The sequence below is a fragment of the Rhinolophus sinicus genome, linkage group LG06, assembly GCF_036562045.2.
Source record: "Rhinolophus sinicus isolate RSC01 linkage group LG06, ASM3656204v1, whole genome shotgun sequence".
Classification (NCBI taxonomy): domain Eukaryota; kingdom Metazoa; phylum Chordata; class Mammalia; order Chiroptera; family Rhinolophidae; genus Rhinolophus; species Rhinolophus sinicus.
The window spans coordinates 154,874,312-154,894,266 of NC_133756.1; the positions used below are offsets into that span (position 1 = coordinate 154,874,312).

The 19,955-nt window shown below is 36.0% G+C and overlaps 2 protein-coding genes across 2 annotated transcripts; both read right to left on the reverse strand.

The window, feature by feature from the left end:
• Window positions 1-7,818: 7,818 nt before the first annotated feature.
• LOC109435465 (olfactory receptor 5M5) lies at window positions 7,819-8,805 on the reverse strand. Its single transcript, XM_019713400.2, has one exon. It carries the CDS (start codon window positions 8,803-8,805, stop codon window positions 7,819-7,821), a length of 987 nt encoding a protein of 328 aa, XP_019568959.2.
• Window positions 8,806-17,480: 8,675 nt separating this feature from the next.
• LOC109435476 (olfactory receptor 5M11) lies at window positions 17,481-18,449 on the reverse strand. The gene has a single exon (XM_019713412.2). It carries the CDS (start codon window positions 18,447-18,449, stop codon window positions 17,481-17,483), a length of 969 nt encoding a protein of 322 aa, XP_019568971.2.
• Window positions 18,450-19,955: the final 1,506 nt, after the last annotated feature.

Genomic DNA, 19,955 nt, shown 5'->3' on the forward strand with positions numbered 1-19,955 from the left:
AATACATTCATAGTTTCTTAGGATAACACTTTGGTCTTTTTCTCTGCATTTTTGTCTTTCCTTTTCTGTGACTGTTTTTGTCCCCAGAGACACTAGAAATAGTGGTTTAATTAAAACAGGATCTAATTAAATGTTAGCAGACACATTCAAACTGGCTCTCAGTCACTAGTCAGCTCCAAGTCTTTCTTTTTTTTTTTTGTAATTGTCCTCTTATTTCTCTTTGTCTATTTATCTTTTTGGTTTATGTTACTACATTTCTTACACATCTCCGTTTCTACTTTGTTCTCTACATTTTATTTAATTAACCCTACATCAATTTTTTTATCCCAGATTTTGCCACTCAGTGGCAATAAGTAAACGAATACTCACCACTTATCTAAATGAATTTAAAAGACAACTGAATTAGAAGTTGAGGGCCTTGTACCAGAAACTGTTTTTCTTATAATGGGTACATCCTCCAGGCCATGCCAGATAAAATCCCTTAGGTTCTTTGTAAAAGGGCACTAAGTGACAAATTAAAAGGTATATCTTAATTCATTTTTAGTCAAATATAAAAAAGTCAGTACTTCCTATTTTAGACTGACTAGATGCTATTTTGGGGGGAAACTGAAGAAAAGAGAAATCATTGAAGGCTGAACAATTGTAAATATTTTATCATGAATGGGAATCAATGTAATGTACAGAAAAACTTCCAAAAAGTCATCTAACATTTTTCCAGTCAATTCAATAAAGTGTGGAGCAGCTAACTTTTCAGTCTCTCCCACCTGAATTAGACCTTAGAAATGACTTGGTCCAGCACGTCCTATATAGGTAGGAAATAGATTGAAGAGCAAAGTAAGCACCAAGCCACACATTGGGGTTTGACAGAGCCTTGGCTAGAGGTGGTACCTCCCCATAATCCACGCTAGTGTTTGCATCTTGGATCCAGAGTTTATCTTTATGAGACAGCATTAAAAACTAAATAAATAAATAAAACAAAATAACCATGAAAGTCCCTTTTCTTTGTTCATTCTCAAACTAGATTTGCTACAACCAAAGAGGAAGTTCTCAACAAAAGAAGGTGACAAGAAAGGGTGCAACCTCGTATAATGTGTATAATTTTATATATCGCTTTATGCCACAGGCTTGCCCTCCCCTTCCACTTTTCTGCCTCCCACTGTAATATGGACGCAGTGCTGAGCCATCCTGGATTATATGAATGAGATGGCAGAAAAATAAGAGGGAATAAGTTGAAACTCCTAAAATCATGGCAGCACTGAACTGACAGAGCAACTCAGAATTGTTTGTAAATGAGAATTGAACTTCTAACTTGTTTGACTATTATTTTGTTTTGCTCTTGCAGGAATTGAAATCATTATCCAATGAATACAGACCTCTAGGGATAATACTCAAGATATTCTAAGGCTAACTGCTATATACTATAAAACTATATCAAGTAATAATTATTTCTTTATTTATTAAATTTATTGGGGTAACATTGGTTAGTAAAATTATATAGGTTTCAAGTGTACATTTTTATAATCCATCATCTATATATTGCATTGTGTGTTCACCCCAAAGTCAGTTCTCCTTCCATCACCAAATATTTGACCCCTTTTACCCTCCTCTATCAACCCACCCTCCCCCCTTACCCTCTGGTACCACTAAACTACTGTCTGTGTCTATGAGTTTCGCTTTTTTATTTGTTTGTCTTGTTCCTTGGTTACTTTTAAACCATGAGCAAGATTACTAACAGACAGACAGAAGCAGGAAATGCCAACTCCTACACAGAATAGGGCACTACACACTTAAACATGACATTAAGGGTAAAGAAGATAACAACAAAAAAAGAAAGAGAGAAGAAGAAGACAACTTGCTACTGCAACTCAGAAATCTACTCACAGTATAAGTAGTGATAATTTGTGACAATAAAAACATAAGAGGAGAGAGAGTAAAGTAATAATTATTAGTTAGAATTTAATTAATCCCCCAGAGCTTATGCTCAAGAACCCAGCCATGACTTAGAAATCGTGATGATAATGCTTAGATAACCTCAATGTTAGCAATTTGAGACCTTTTAAAACTGAGTTGAACGTCCTATCCATCCTTTCCATGCCATCTAGAAATCCACAATACACACACACACACACACACACACACACACACACAGCAATTCTATAGAATGCAGGTGAAAGATTGTATTCATTGCAAAAACAAATTTAAAAATTAAATTTAAACAGTGGGTATATTTATTCTTTAAATTCCCTTCTTGTGCCCTAACCACAGAGGATTTTTCCGTAGGCTACTTTAGAGTACTTAATTCCCAGCTCATAACACATACCTGGCTTCTCTTATTTCTTTGCTCCTTCCTATTTCTCAACTCTATCTCTTCTTTCCTGGAATGACCTGAAGAACTTCATGTTTTCCTCTCGATATTATTCTGAGCAGCTCATCTTTTGCTCCAGTGTGTGTGCGTGTATTGTCATGTTGATTGGATGGTGGGATGTCTCAATATCTTTTTCCATCTGACTTAATTATGCTCAGCATAATAATCTTGTTGTCCATCCATGTTGTCACAAATGATACCATTTCATCTTTTCTTATGGCAGAATAGTAATCCATTGTGTATATATACCACAGACAAACAAATGAAGAAACAAAAACTCATAGACACAGACAATAGTTTAGTGGTTATCAGAGGGTAAGGGGGGAGAGGGGTGGTAGATGAGGGTAAAGGGGATCCAATATATGGTGATGGAAAAAGAACTGACTCTGGGTGATGAACACACAATGTGATATATAGATGATGCATTACAGAATTGTACACCGAAAATCTATGTAACTTTGCTAATCATTGCCACCCCAATAAACTTTAATTTAAAAAAAAGTGTGTGTATGTATATATATCATCTTCTACCAGAGAAGACTGAAACAGCATGTTGTATCCTTCTATGTGTTCACACCCTAGTCTTACACGCCTTCTTCCTTAATAATGGTCTACCAAGGCATCTTTTTGCTTTCTAAAATTTTTTAAATTATTTTGTGCCCAAACATTTCTGGTATCCTGAATACTGGCATGCATCTCACAAAATCAACCCTGGGTTTTGGAACTAGGCAGATTTGATTTGAAAAATTACAACTGCAGTGCATATTAGCTCTACAATTATAGAAAATTTAACTTCTATGAGCCTCAGTGTTCTCAGCTTGAAAATGTTGTTGCAGGGGTTTTCTTTGAGGATTTTGAAAGCTATTATATGTAACTATCTCACCATGTGTGAGGCATAGAAGACCATCACAGGAAATTTTTCATTTCTATCTCCCCTTTAGTTAATATTAAGGAGAAATAAAAATTCTCAAGTAGGAGCATTGGTGCTTCTCATATAATCAACCCTAATCCTTTCTATGGAGTAGTTTAAGAATTTCTAACACACACTTATTTTTATCAAATGGGAAATTGGATTCCAAGTATAAATATTAACACTATGGCTAGCTCGTAACACACACAATAGACAGCCCTACCTGTAAAGAAGTAGGAAAACCCATGAGCCTTCAAAACGAATAAGTGAGGGAAAGTGTTGCTTGTGTTTATAAGGTTGATTCCTTTTCCCTATGGCTTTTTTAAAAATTGAGATTAAGCAATCAATTCTGCCAATTAAAAGTTCTTTGAAGATGGCTCAGGGACTTTTCACGATGAAGTGAGGAATGGCTTTAGCATCTCTCCTGCATTATCTTCATCTCTCTTGGGAGTGACCTTGCCAGGCAGTGCTGGGCACCATTCTTTCTACTACCTTCATTACTCAGCAAAAAGAGCTGCATTCTAAAGAAAGTAACTCATTCATTTTACTTGACTACCATTGCAGCCCGAGGATATTCCACCACATGGTATCATTGCAGTGATCATACATTCATTTGAAAAAAAGAGGGCATTTTTAGCCCTTTTTTTTCTTGTTTTATATTGTTTTGTTTTGTGTTTAGAAAAGTCCAAGGGCAAACGTAAGCAACTGGAGAAACCTAAAGCAGGCACATGATGTACTTTGTATAGTTGTTGAATTTTATGTAGTTAAAGGTTTTTAATATAGTTGATTAATAAAATAACTGACTTTCATTAAACTAGATATACTGAATATGTTTTTCATGCATAATCTTATTAGAAACTCATAAAAATATCTTAGGTTAATATTAAACCCATTTTACAGTTGAGGGGATTGTGCCTTAGAGATGATAATCGATTTTCCTGAATTCAAAGAGCTACAGTGACTGGACTGAGATGAGAAAACAGATAGATGATAAATCTCTGTCTTTAGCCACTAACATTCGTGGCTTCCCTTACAGTTAGTTCATCTCACTTCATGAGACGGATTAAACGTTATATCATTCATAAATGGATTAAACATATGCTATAACAAGTCAAAAATCCCCATGCCTTCCAGGTTCATGGGAGCAATTTCTAATAAATCCATTACAATTCGTTTAGCTAGAGAGAGAACTAAGTACAATGGGTTTAGTTTCACTGAGTAATTCTGTTTATACAGCCTAGTCCATTCGTTTTAGATAAGTTACCATCTTTCAGCTTCTTCCTTTTTAAAATATATGCATATGTCTATCCTAGGTCACTTCCAATTCAAATATTCTACACTTTAAGTCTCTTAATATCAATAATATAAAGAAAATCAGTACATATTGAAGTATCTTGTCTGGGAGTCAGAAAACACAACTTATTATTTTTTCTGAGATCTTAGTGGAACTCAGCTTCTGTTTGACAATTTGGGGAATAAAGAGAAATTTATCACCATGTATTTTTGGGCTTTGATAACAGGAAATTGAGCAGCACAACAATAAATCTGTAATGAAATGGGGTGCTGCATAAATCCGTAAGAAAGGTGGCAAAAAAAAATAACAATAGATAAATTAATAATTAATTCATGTTTCTCCTAAAGTTAATTCCTAGATGGAAGCAAAGAGCTAGAAATGTTGGATGGGAATAAAAATGGCCTGAAATAGAGACTCTCATTTTCTGGATTGATAATGGTGACGTCGTGTAGTCAATGTCTACTTTTAGTTAAAAGAAAATCACTGCTCTTCACAGAATTCTTCTCTCTCAGGCACATGCTGAATGATGACTGAAGTCATATTTCCCTTGGGTCACTACTCAGGCTAAGAAGTGTTAATGGTTTGTCATCTACACCAAATTAAATCTAAACATGTTAGCAAAACATTCCTTCCTGAAATACACATGCATTCATTTTCCTTAAAAGAAAAAAAAAGCCCACCAATTAGAGTCATGAACTTTTAGATAAGTGGAAAGAAAAATATGAAATATTATCATTATTGTTCTTTATGGAAATAGAGTAAATATTCTCTATTTTCTCATAGATTCTTTTATCATCACATTGCTCAATTTTTTAAAAATAAATATAAAAACCAGCAGGATTAACTTTCAAAGGTGAAACACAAGGATTTAGGAGCCTGTTCCTAAAAGCCCTCATCAGAGGCTTTATCACTAATGAAGGAATTTCTTAACTTTCACATAAAAATTCAGGGTCTACTACAATAATTCACTGATACAAAAAGGATTTAATCAGTGCATATTTATTCTATGTCCAGCACAGTGCACTATGAACTAAAAAATAAACTGTCTTCACAGGCTGATGGTGTAATGCCAGCCAGCCAGTCAATTCATAAAAGCACTTTATGTAATTCCTCTCTTCTTAAACTTGTGTGTATGTCGGCATCACTGTGGGCTTCATATTGCTACTATTTGTCATAAATTTCAATGACATTATGGGTTACTTGCATTTCTGAACATTTCTGTTGGCTTACAACTAATATATTTCCTCAGTCATTTGTTGGTCCAGTCAAAGGCATTTTTTCTGTGTATATCTAAAAACAGAGACAATGTTTTCATTTTCAAAACTGAGATTCATTTATTATTTTATGCTGCCATCATTACTGAATCCTTACTGGGTGCCAAACTAGGCTGTAAACATAGAAACATGGACCCTGAGATCAAAAAATTTGGAATAATAAAGGGGCTGGTTTTACATAACTGAATATGTGTGTATCTTAAATAGTAACAAATCTAGGTATATATTTAAGTAGAAGTCAACAAACTATCAATGGAATGTTAAAAGTTACAAAAATAGTTATTTGTTTATATGTGTTTTAACAGAATTTGTAGACAACCTGACTTTCAACATAAAGTTATTTAAATAACAACAACTAGTCGTAAAAAAGGTTGAAATAACTGTATGGGATAATATAGAATTAATGAATACTAAAATATTACCCTGCAGGAAATTTGAGCAAAAATAGGCTCGAAGGTAGAAAAGAAGCTTTGAAATATAACTGAGTCAAATGTGTCAATTGAGGAAGTGACTAATTACATGGCTTTTCCTTTTTCACTGAAAGTAACATTCACAGATACGATTACAATTGGTTCTGACACTTATTTTGTTCAGACCCTGCCTGGTCTGACATAACATTGTACTAGAAGCTAGCAGTGTGTTGCAGCAGGAGGATAAAGAATGAACAAGTTCTTGTCTTATACAACCATGAGATTAACTTCAATTTACTCAAAATAAATTGCTTCTTTCCTCTTTTGATCAAGACTTCTGTTTTCTTATATTATAGCACTTAAAAAATTGTATTGATTTTTCTCTTTACAGTTTCATAAACTCTACAAAACTGTATAATCCTAGAGCTCCTTAAAGGTGCCTTTGTACTTGGAGTAGTACTTGGCTTACTGTAGAGACTCAGTAAACATTCATCAACTTTCTAATGGGATATAGCTGCAAAATCACCTGAAATGTCAACATCTTTAAAATACCTCCTTATCATTTGCCTCCTTTAGCATTAAAATATTTACAAACAAGTCAACATATTTAATCCTATAGTTAGATATATAATAACTGTGACAAAGGACAATTGTGGATGAATTTGAACTATGGTACAAATAGAACGTATCTGTCTCATCCTGAAAAAGAGATTAATATGCAAAGATAAGGGAAGGCATGAAAACCGCAGACCCCAGGAGGCTAGAATGTCACTAATAAACTCTACAAAAGACACAAGTAAGGTAAGATTATACCTTTGTAAGAGTCATTCTTTGCCTGCTTTGGGAGTTAATATCTAAAACAAATAACTGTTTGGAGGTTCTTGTTTCTTGTATGGCAGGAGGAAGAAAGTGTTTTTGTGAAAGTGACTCTCACAAGTGGGGAGGAATACACGAATGACAGGGGGATGTTATCATAAGCTCTCTCTCCTGGAGGTGACAGCAAGTCTCATCGCCACTGAACTAACATTCCTCTCTACCATGGGACCAAAGCCCATGCATCATAAATGCTACAGGATTATGAAGCACTAAAAATTAGCTCATGACCTTCGACATGTGTATGCACAATTTTGTGTTGGTTTGGAGAGATACAGAAATTTTCAGAAAATATAAGACACTGTTCATAGTGGTAACTTTGAGGAGTGAGAAGGCTAGAAGATGAGCGTGGGGGAAAGTAAAGGAAATATTTTACTCTTTTAGTTTATATTCTTCTAAAGACCGAATGTTTTACTATAAGAAAGTATAATTTTCATAATGTAAAAGCAATATATAAAGTTATAAATGTAGAAGTGTATAAAGGAAGAGGAAGTGTTCCCCATACCTACATATATAATTCCATCCCTTTACGCTCACAATGCATTCATTGTTACACGTAGAACTATAAATCTTATATACCTATGTCTTTCATGTTTCGCCATTAGATTGTAGCTTTTCATCATCGATTCAAAATTGATTTTACTGTTAAGGCAGTTAAAGTCAGATCCAGTTCTCATATACATATCTTTTATTTAACTTATAAAGAAAGGTACACTGTGATTTTGCTCCGAACATACATTTCTTCTGATCAATTTCCGAAAAGCTATTTTTACATCCTTGTTCCTCAAACTATAAATGATGGGGTTCAACATAGGGCTTACAAAAGTGTAGAAAACAGCAAGGATTTTGGACTGCTCCACTGAACTGTCCGTGGGAGGTCTCACATACATGCAGAACAGGGTCCCATAAAACACAGTCACTGCCACCAGATGGGACCCACAGGTGGAAAAAGCTTTGTGTCTGCCTTCAGCAGAACGCATCCTCAGGATGGCCATGAGAATGAAGAGGTAGGAGACGAGGATTATGAGGAGGGAGTTGGAGAGGTTAAATCCTGCTACCACGAACATGGATGTCTCCTTAATGAAAGTGTCAGAGCAGGAGAGTCGGATGAGGGGCGGGTCGGCACAGTAGAAGTGATTAATGACATTGGAGCCACAGAAGGTCAAGCGGTAGGTCCACATGGTTTCCATCAGGCCACTAAGGAACCCATAGGCATAGGGACCAGCAATCAGACGAATACAGAGCCCTTTGGACATCTTGCTGCTGTAAAGCAAAGGGTTACAGATTGCCACATACCTATCATAAGCCATTACAGCAAGCATGTAATATTCAGTAATCACCATGGCAATGAAAAAATAACACTGGACTAAACACGCAGCATAGGAAATGGTTTTCCTTTCTGATAAGAAGTTCACCAACATCTTGGGAGTCACGTTAGTGGAATAGCACAAATCCAAGCAGGACAAACTGGCAAGAAAGAAGTACATGGGGGTGTGGAGGCGTGAATCCATCCTGATCAATACCAACATCCCGAGGTTCCCTCCGACAGTGATCAGGTAGATCACCAGGAACAGCACGAAAAAAATGGGCTGAAGCTCCGGACGATCTGTTAATCCCAAGAGAATAAATTCAGTCACCAAGGTGGAATTTCCTCTGACCATTTTCTTAGGTGCCAGCATTGTTCTCTTAGATGAATTAAAATAAAGATGGGAATGAGAAGTCCATCATGTGTTTCTTCTCTCTCATGCTTTCATTCTCCTTCTCTCTCCTTCCACTCTCCTCTCACACATAACTGTTATTAAACAGAGACCGAGACGATGGGAGCTGGGACAATAGTTTAGTGGTTACCAGAGGGTAAGGGGGGTGGGGGGGGGAGATGAGGGTAAGGGGGATCAAATATATGGTGATGGAAGGAGAACTGACTCTGGGTGGTGAACACACAATGGGATTTATAGATGATGTAATACAGAATTGTACACCTGAAATCTATGTAACTTTACTAACAATTGTCACCCCAATAAATTTTAAAAATAAATTAAAAAATAAAAATAAAAAAATAAAGAGGCAACCAAAAAAAAAAAAAGAAGAAGATCATGGCCCCTACTAGCTAGGTGTATAAAGTGCAGTTGATTCCCAAAGAGAACGACTCCTGTGACACCAACTTGCTTTGGAATGGGGGAAGTATGACCCAAAGTCTGTCTGAAAATGGATTGAGCCCCCTCTGCCACTTGCAATTCACTATAAAATCAGGGGCTTTATAATTGAGCCCAGGAATGATGTGAACAAAATGGTGATGGTGTATTTGAAAACATTTTTGCAGTCACTAACATGTGTGCATATTTAGAAGTTCAACCTTTGAGAACTGCACTCCTTACCTGCTATATTAGAGCCCAGAATTATAGAGGTTTGAAGAAAATGCTCTGGGACGTGTTTTACTGCTGTAACGATGAAATATAGGCGATTGTGGTATTCCTATGCAAACAGACCAAAGATAAGGACCACAGATTTGGAAATAAAGCCCTATATGAATTACCAATGAAAGAATTTTCAGAAGAGTTTGTATGAATGAAAACAAGAGAAGCATGGAGAGGGGAAAAGAGAAGTGGCCAAAACTTAGATCATAGTTTTACTGGCTTATCCATTTTTTTTTTTTTTTAATTTAACCAAGAAAGCATTTAAGTGGTTTATAGCATATAACAAAATTTGGCAAATTGTGCTGCTGGTGGAAAACAAATTTGTCTAAACTTTCTAGAGGGCTGTGTGGATACCTCAACCTTCTTTATCACAGACTATAATGTTCAGAAGTTATAAAACAAACACTAATTAAGAGAGAATTATTCTTAGCACAAAGGTCAGATGTTACTAATTATAATGAAAGGATTATACATTCAGATAATATTATCAGTTCAGATAATATTGATTATAATGGAAGAAAAAAATGAGAAATCTTTGTGCCAGGCATCTGGAGAATATTATTTTCATTGTGTATTTTTAATGTTGTCATGTGTTATTTCATAAGTGATAGACTAAATAGGATAAGGAATCAAATTTAAAATGCCTATGGCATTTAGAAAATAAGAATGAGTGGAGCGGTCTGGGTAAGAGTGAACTGAAATGAACAGAGAATTGTTCCCAGGCTACAGAGGCAGCAGGCCGGTTGAATTTTGTGGTAATGTGGCCCTATGTTCCAAGATCTTAAGACCAATTTTAAAGAGGTATCAGAATTCATTATTTTTACGTGAAGCCTATCAAATACAGCATTGGCAAATAATTCAATTTTTAAACCTATCTTTAACCAGAGCATACTGAAAGAGCATATGAAGAGAAAATTAAGAGTAAAGGAGATTGGTTCAGTAACAAAGATTTGAACAAAGTAACCAATTACATTCAGGAATCAGGATAGACATCAAAGAATGATAACCTTTAACTGAGGCTTAAAGAATAACTCTACTGTGTTTCCCCGAAAATAAGACCTAGTCGGACAATCAGCTTTAATGCATATTTTGGAGCAAAGTTAATATAAGGCGTGGTCTTATTTTACTACAATATAAGACCCGGTCTCTAATATAATAATATAACATTATAATATAATATAATATAATATAATATAATATAATATAATATAATATAATGTAATGTAACATAATATAATGTAACATAATATAATGTAACATAATATAATGTAACATAATATAATGTAACATAATATAATGTAACATAATATGGTACCAGGTCTTATATTAATTTTTACTCCAAAAGACGCATTAGAGCTGATTGTGCGGCTAGGTCTCATTTTCGGGGAAAGACGATAGGAGGACAAGTGTGGGGAGGATTCTCAGATAGTGTGAAAAGTATATGCAGTAATAGGAGGCTTTCAAGAGAAATCAAACATAGTCTACACCGATGCAGGGATGAATTTTCTATTGTGTCAAACAAAATGTTTAGGAAGCAGCAAGCTGCCAAAGAACCTGAAAGTCCCCATCACAGGGCAAGAAGTGTGAACATTTCTGAAAGCTACAAGGTAGCATATTTTTGAATTTGTCTTTGACATATTTTTTTTGGAGTGTGTGTGTTACAATCAAGTTATTGTGATGAATTAGAAACAACATTCCCTGTTAATTTGAAATAGAATTTGCAGGGCTTGAATCTACAACTTTGGTCTCTGGGAGGAAAATACAATAATTAGACAATCAGGATTTACGTAAATAGCAAAAGTGCTTTTTCCTCCCTCACCAAAAGGATGACTGCATTCGGAAAATATTTGCCTTAGGAATATAAGTCTTCCATTGTAATGACATAAAGATATCCATCTAATCTTGAAATCGGTACAACTATGCCCTAAAGAGCAGCACCAGGTTGGTCATCATATTACATTCAACAACTAATAAAGACAATAAAAATTATAACAAACAGGGGGCTGCCAAATGGCTCAATTGGTTAGAGCGCGAGCTCTGAGCAACAGGGTTGCTGGTTCAATTCCCACAAGGGCCAGTGAGCTGCGCCCTCCACAACTAGATTGAAGACAATGAGCTGCCACTGAACTTCCAGAGGGACGGCCAGATGGCTCAGTTGGTTAGAGCTCTCAACAACAACAAGGTTGCCGGTTCGATTCCCACATGGGATGGTGGGCTGAGCCCCCTGCAAATAAAGATAGAGGACGGCAACTGAACTTGGAGCTGGGCTGCGCCCTCCACAACTAGATTAAAGGACAACGACTTGGAGCTGATGGGCCTTGGAGAAACACACTGTCCCCCAATATTCCATAATAAAAATACATACATACATACATACATACAAAAAATTTTAAAAATATATGTAAAAATATATATGTATCAAGATTGGAATTTAATCTGCCTATTTCCTACCCTTTCCTGTAAATAGGTTCAGCTATCACACTCTACAGTTTGGGAAGAAAAGACTGTATTTTGATAATAAGGCTAGAAAGATATATTTCCTCTCATTCACACAGGCACTTCAGTTTTACAAAACAATTATGCTATTCTATTTTATTTTACCTTCAGGAAAATCCTCCAACTGATAGAGCAAGTACAATTAGGAATGGGGAAAATAGGGCACAAACACCTGAGTCTGTAGATTAGTATTTCCAAAACTGTGCTCAGTGGAACAAGTGGATATCAGACAACAAAACAAGTCTAGGATAAAAATAAGTTTGAAAAATGCTGAGTTTGGGGGAAAAAGGAGATAGGTTTCTCTGTTGCAGAGAATCTCAGAACCTTTTATATGTCCATATGGATTTGAAGCTACAGAAGGTGGGCACGAATGTGCAGCCTTTCCTAAACTTATTTGTTCAAAGAACCCAGAGCATCACAAATGTTCTCTTGAGGCTAAGAAAACCTCATGCCACAATGAGCACCAGAGATTGCTCGAATCCTTGCACTTCAAATGCTAAACAAAATATAAGGAAGTAAGCTATGTTCTGTGCTTGGAAAACCACCTTCATTCACTAATGCCACTGGTAGGGTACTAAAGCATGTTTGAATTGGTCATTGATTCATGTTCTCAAAAACAGTTGCTTGGAGAAAATACTGAGCATGAAAAAGGAACTCCATGAATGGGAAGAGAATAGAAACAAGCAGAAAAAAATCTAAGAGCTCTGAAGGAAATAGACTACCATGTGACATCAGTGCTCCGTACATCAATCACAGGTGGGCTCAAATCTTCTCTACCTGCAAACACATAATCTCTACAGGTAGATCATAAATACTAGCACCTGTTAGCTCATCATATCATTTCAAACAAATAGTAATGGTTGCTTACTATTTGGGATAAGGCATATGATAAATTAACATATATGTGAATATAAGAGGAAACGAGTTCCAACTATTTTAAATACTGTCATATAACTTGCACACATTTTCATTTTTCCTGTGTTGAAATTCCTACTTGTTAAGCTCTTTTTAAAATTATACAACCCTAGTTTCTCCTCCCCTCCCTTTTTAAAGCCCTTGTGGTACCATCCATGACTCTGTTCCAAGACCACTCTAATTGAGTTTCTTGTCTGATTCACATTATAAAGACCAAAAAGTAGCTGGAAAACATGATTCTCAATATCTCAAAAAAAAAAAAAAAAAAAAAAACTGAGATCTGAGGTGTGCATATGAAAAATACCATTGGCAAATTTTAAATATTTTTGGTAAATCCCTGTGATAATTTCAAACTTGCTGCATTAGAGCCTTTTTTCTACTGAAAGTATCTGAATAGAAACTCAACTGAAGATTATTTCTGTTTCTATAAGCAAATTTGTATACAGCATGCACTGTTAGGATGTGTCCAAGGCCCCTGCTTATTGGCTGTGGAAACTGCCTTACATAAGTTCCTGCTTAATTTTTACTACACCCAGTGTACCCTGTGGTTAGAAAGATTGTTCATTTATGTGATATATGCAAGCAGCAACAAACTTTATCCTCCATGACTCTTATAATTTCCTAACTCCTATTCCAATACAGAATTCCATGTAATTCCTATTGAATTACTGGAGATATTGTTGAACAAGTGTATAATAGCCATGAATAATTTGCTCTCTGAATGAGAAAAATCACACAAAAAATAATTAAATTTTAGTGAGGCAGAAAACCAGACATCTTTCAAACAGGCATTTCCCTATGGCACTGGTGTCCAATTTGAAATTTCTGGATCAGTAGGAGTCAGTCTAGGTAGCAATGAGTTTTTTTAAAGTCTATGTTCCTTATTTCAAAAAATATAACTAAACAAAAACTTCACATTAGATTTTACTGGCTCAGTAATGTCAAATTGCTTTCCTCTGGTTTGGAATGGTCACAAATAAACTAGGTAACAGAAACCACACAGATTTGTTTATGCTGATGAATTTGCTTCACAAAGATATCATGTATCTGTTTATTTTTTATGCTATAAAGATGCAAGAAAAAACATTACTTGTAGTTGAAAAGAAATTATTGAACAAAAAAACCACAGGGGCCATTTATGGTAAATTAGCAAACACAATAAATATTTGGTGAAAATCTGGAGCTCTAAGAATTTCTTAGTCTCCCATGGGGGGGAAAAAGCAATCAATCAACAAAAGTGTGAAGCTCACCTTTGCAAGTGTCACTGGTACCTGAACTACTACTTGGTGAAATGGTTCACTTGGGGACAAAGCATGCCCTCTCCAGGCTCCAGTTACAGTGCAAATGTCCCAGGATCACACTGAAGTGCTGTCACATTTACTAACTACTCCCTGTGCGTATGGTCACTGTGTTTGGAATCCTGTAAGATGGACTTGAGTGAAACACTAGGGCCTGTTGAAGCCACAGAAAGGAACACAGAAAATAGGAATAAGAGTGATTGAAATTTAGTTTTAGTTTCAGTCTAGAAACTGCCTCAATGCATCATCAACACATGGAGAAATTTGCAAGAATAGCTGAGCGAAATGATATTTTAAGGTAGGAAATGAAAGAAAAGTTAGATGAGGCATGTAGTTGGTGAAGCCGTGCATTTCAGGTGAATACAATTTCCCAGGAAGGAGCATCTTCAGGTCTACGCTGCCATCATGAACTCCAGTACCTTTCCCGTCTTTTGGTTTTCCATTCCACTGTCTCGCCAATATAGGGCAGGGCATATTACCTAATTACAATGCATGAACCTAAATTACAGAGCATGTTACACATTATGGCTTTGTACTAGCCAATAACGTATCAGTAAAGACTTCTTTGAGTCTTCATTTAGAAAACAATTTTTTGTTTTGTTTTGGTTTTTGGTTTTGGTTTTGGTCTTTTTTTAACATTAATATAGTGGCCCTCTTTGTACAGACTTCAGAGGTTTCATTTCTTCAGTATCAGAATTTGACTAAATAATTTCTAAAATTTCCATCATTTACAACATTCTGATCCATCATTTATGGAATTACAAACCCTATACTCATTGCTAGTCATGTATCTCTTAGTTAACATTAAATTTGTCCCCAAACTTTCCATCTCCAATAATTTAAAGAGATTTAAAAGCTCTATGAGAGTTTCATTTTTGCTAGAATGGGTATTATTATGTTTGAATTTGTCCCTCTTCTGAATTATTTGCCAAGATTTTTCTTTTGGTGAGGGGACTGTTCTTTCAATAGATATTAGTCTAAAAGAATGTTTAAGATTGTCAATTGTCAAGTGTTTACTCCAATACGGTTATTTAATGTGTGTGAAATTATTGCATGAATGGGGAGAATGCTATTTGTAAAGTAAAATGATTAATGTAAACACAATTCCAATAAAATTTTATATTTTCTAGTGACCAATCTACATAAGAAATACTGGCAAAGACATTACACTGACATTCAAAGCTGCTTCTGTTGTCACCAGAATCCTACTCATGAAGATCCAAAACTGAAACAAGAAAAGAAATTACAAACATAGAAGTCAGAATTTTCATTCCTACCTGACCCGGGGAAAAGTTTTCTCAGAGACACTAGCGGTCCAAGGGATGAGTTGTGAGTAATGATTTATAACCAACTTGTAATTTGAAACTTTTATCCCTAAAGTATTTTTCAACACACCCTGAAAAAATAATTACAATGTTGCTACAAGAGAAAACCCCAGGGAAATAGATATTTATGTAGATTCATACTTATTAGAGCTTCGAAATTTGCGCAATATAATTGCATCAATTCATAATCGTTTTGAGCTGATTCCTTTGAGTGATCAGGAATTTATTCCCATAGATATTCTGCATTATGGTTCACTATTTATTCTAATCAGATCAGTTGAAAATTAATAAAGATATAAAACAAGTTATGGACTTTGAGGTTTCTGTGACATTTTCCCAGTCTGAATTGTGTTTTGTACAGTCCCTTCCACAAAAGTATTACAGAGTGTTTGCTAAAAAACTTTCATTATTGAATAAAGTTACAAAATCCCATGAGTAAAATCATTTGGACAAGACATAATAAGTTGTAGTGGAGTTCATTCAAGGTGTTAGGTCCAGGAGTTGGAAAGTAATATAGCATGAAAAACCTGGTAAGCATGTAATTTACCAACATGTTATCTATTTACCCACACGTGGAAACAAATAGAGTAAAGGTGAAAATAGTAAGTCTACATTTTCTTCTTCCCACTTACCAAGTATCCAATTATCTACTACCAAAAAAATTGTAATTATGTGAGATGACAGATGTGTTAATTACCTTATTGTGATAATCATTTTCTAATATATATATTTTATAAAGCATCACATTGTACATCTTAAGCTTAAACATTGTTATATGTCAATTATATCACAATCAAGTTAGAAAAAATACTAGTCAATAAATTTTCAAGAATAAAATCATAAGGTGAGTGCTCATTGACAAGAGAATTAAATTAAAAATATATAACAATGAAATATATTTTAAAGTCCCAAATGTAGAGTAATTAACCACTCTCTGCTAAACAACCCACAGGTTAAAGAAGTCACTGAGAAAATAAGAAAATATTGCAAACTGAATTATAAAAAAATTAGTAGCTTTCAGCTAAAGCAACGTTTAGGTGAAAGATATAAATATATATGACAAAAAAAGTGAGACTGAAATAAATAATCCAAATTTTCATTTAAAAAAACTAGAAAAAAAGATGAACAATAACCCCAGTGAGTTCTAAAGTTTTGAAGTCCCAGTGATGCAGAAAACATTTATTCTTTTCCTAGACCTGAGTTTATGGATCCAGCATTGCAGGTCAGGAGGAGGAAGTAGGGTACTATGGCTCAGAGGCCACAAACTAGCTCCACAAACTCAGGTCTGGGGAAGAATGCTCAGAATGCTCACTCTATTCCTCTCTCTCCCCATTCCCATACCTTCAGAAGAACCTTCAGCAGTACATGATACAGGCACATTCACAAGAAACGGGAAACCACTATGATGGCCACAATGTCTTGTTTTAGTTGGTAAGTCGGGAAGGAGTACAGAAGGACCTGTTTCTTAAAGACTCCTACCCCAGAAGAAAGATGGTAATAAGAATAGAATAAATTCAAGGAACTGGGCTGATAGCAGGCTTATCCTGCCTACTGCAATACACAATAAAAGCACACCAGTGACCCAGGGCATGCCAAGAGGGAATTTTCACTTAGTGCACTGTTCCCCAACTTTCATGTGTTTACAGACCACCTAGGATTTGTTTCAAACACAGGTCTGATATAGTAGACGTGAGGTGCAGTATGTGATGCCACATACTAACAACGTCCAAGGTAATGCTGTGGCTGCTGGTCCAAGGACCACATGTTGAGGGACAAGTGCACAGACCAACAGGAGCCGCTCATTTTTCCCCACACCTGAGCTTTGGAGCTGAGTCCCTGAGGCATATCCATAAAGAATACCAAAGCACATCACACATGCAAAGACAGCTGAGCCAAAGGTTTAGTGTTATGGTTTATTGGCAAGTGGAGGCACTGCCCTCTTAGTGACCACATGTTGTCGGAGGACAGTGTTCAATGCTCGCTTTACATCTTTGTTCCGCAGACTATAGATCAATGGATTAAGCACCGGATTTGCAAAGGTGTAGAAGATAGCTATCATTTTGGATTCCTCGACAGTCTTATCGGTTGGAGGTCTCACATACATGCAGAAGAGGGTCCCATAAAATAGGGTAACAGCCAACATGTGGGAACCACAGGTGGAGAATGCCTTGTGCCTTCCCTCTGCTGATTTGATCTGGAGGATGGCAGCAATAATGAAGGCATAGGACACCAGGATGATGGTGAGAGAGCTGGAGAGATTGAAACTAGCTGATATGAGCATGGCACGCTCTTTCACGTAAGTGTCAGAGCAGGAAAGCCTAATGAGTGGCGGGTCAGCACAGTAGAAGTGGTTGATGACATTGGACCTACAGAAGGTCAAGCGGAAGGTCAGGATAGCCTGGAACAGCCCATCTGAGAAGCCATAGACATAAGGAAATGTGGCCAAGCAGATGCAGACACGCCTGGACATTTTCACACTGTAATGCAGAGGGTTGCATATGGCCACGTAGCGGTCATAGGCCATGGCTGCCAGCATGTAAAACTCAGTGAGGAGAAGCGCAATGAATATGTAACACTGGGTAAAGCAGCCAGCAAAGGTGATGGTCTTCTTCTCTGATAGGAAATTAGTCAACATCTGTGGGGTTGCATTTGAGGTATAGCACAAGTCCACGAAGGCTAAGTTAGTAAGGAAGAAGTACATGGGCTTGTGAAGGCGAGAGTCCAGTCTGATCAACGCAATCATGCCCAGGTTACCCACGAGGGTGACAAGATACACAACCAGGAACAGCACAAAGAGGAGAGGCTGGAGTTCAGGGCGCTCTGTGAGCCCCAGGAGAATGAATTCTGTGACTACACTGCCATTTGTCCTGGGCATTTTCTGAGAGTCTGTGCCTGCATTTGAAACAATGGAAATAGAGCAGACATCAAGGTAAAACTCATGCTACTGATGATTGAAATGATTTTTCCTCTGAAATCCTTATGTCGTTCAAAAGCAAACTATTATAAATCAACTTTGTATTTCTACTACGCCATCATCTCAGTTGCCTTTATATTGAATTATTAATTTCTACTTCTTACCTACACTTATACCTATAGCTATACTTATAGATAACTATCCTCATACCCATACTTATATTCACATATGCAACTTATATCTATGTATATATACACATATCCATACATATCCCATATCTCTCCCTGCACTATTTTTTGCCTCTCAAACTCTTACTCATCCTGTATGGCCCAGTTTAAAAGCCCATCCTTCGTGAAGAGTTTATCAATTCAGTCTTATCATACTTGAGGTTGAATTCATCCCTTCCTATTTTATGCTTGCAGTACACCCTGTAAACCTCTAGCTTATTCTCTGATACATCACATCTCCGTACTCATATACTAGTCAGGGGCAGGGACAAAATCCAGTCCATTATTGTACTATGACTTCTAAGCACATGGTTATACACTGGGTTTTAAAACGAAAAGAAAAAAATAGTGTAAGCATGAAAGAATGATTTACATGCAGTGTTTTACTCATCTCCGTGTCCTCGTGGAGATTTTCATGATGTCATATACTTAGGAGAGTTAAGTGCTTTTTGAACTTGAGTTCACAAAGCAATTATTTGAGAACCTCACTTTTTTTTTGAGAACCTTTTTAATGAAGCAAATCACAGAAAGTTGTTTTTTTTTTTCAGAAAGCCTAATGTGAGATACTGTTATCTTCATATTTAACAATTATCCAGAAGATTCTAATGCAGGTGTTCCCAGAATCACACTGTAAACAGGCACCGTCACAGTAGTACCATAAACATATGCCACATAAATGAACAAGAATCATTAAACCAAGTGACTATTTTGAGGGCACTCTATAGCAATGACATAATGTGTTTATAAATGTTTTGCATACTTAGTATTTAAATTATTAATCACAACTTGTCTCTATCTAGACATACTACAATCCCTATGGTTTTTTAACTCTCCTTCACATCACAACTAGCACTGAGTCCCCTCTTCCTTTCTCTCAAGATGCTTTTATTTTTTGGATTTTCTCTCATACTTATTTTTTAAAATCAGCCCCATTCTCGTCTCATTTCAAAATGAATCACTAAAACATACTTTAGTGGTGTAACTGGTAGAAAGACAGTGACAAAATCTTCTTATATCTCTATGTTCTTTACCCAGAATAGTAAATACTATAAATGTTTGCTGAATACACTAATAACAGTTATTAATAACTTATAATGATCCTTAACCATGAGTCACTTCATTCTCCATTTGTAAGTGGGAATAATAATATTCACCCTTCCTCTGTCTAGTCATTACAGATATACATGAAAGAAATATTTATGGAGACTCATCATATCGTATGAATAGACACTATAAATGC

Bases quoted from the DNA above. Each gene is read 5' to 3' on its own strand.
- LOC109435476 (XM_019713412.2), bottom strand. From the start codon at position 18,449: ATGCCCAGGACAAATGGCAGTGTAGTCACAGAATTCATTCTCCTGGGG.
- LOC109435465 (XM_019713400.2), bottom strand. From the start codon at position 8,805: ATGCTGGCACCTAAGAAAATGGTCAGAGGAAATTCCACCTTGGTGACT.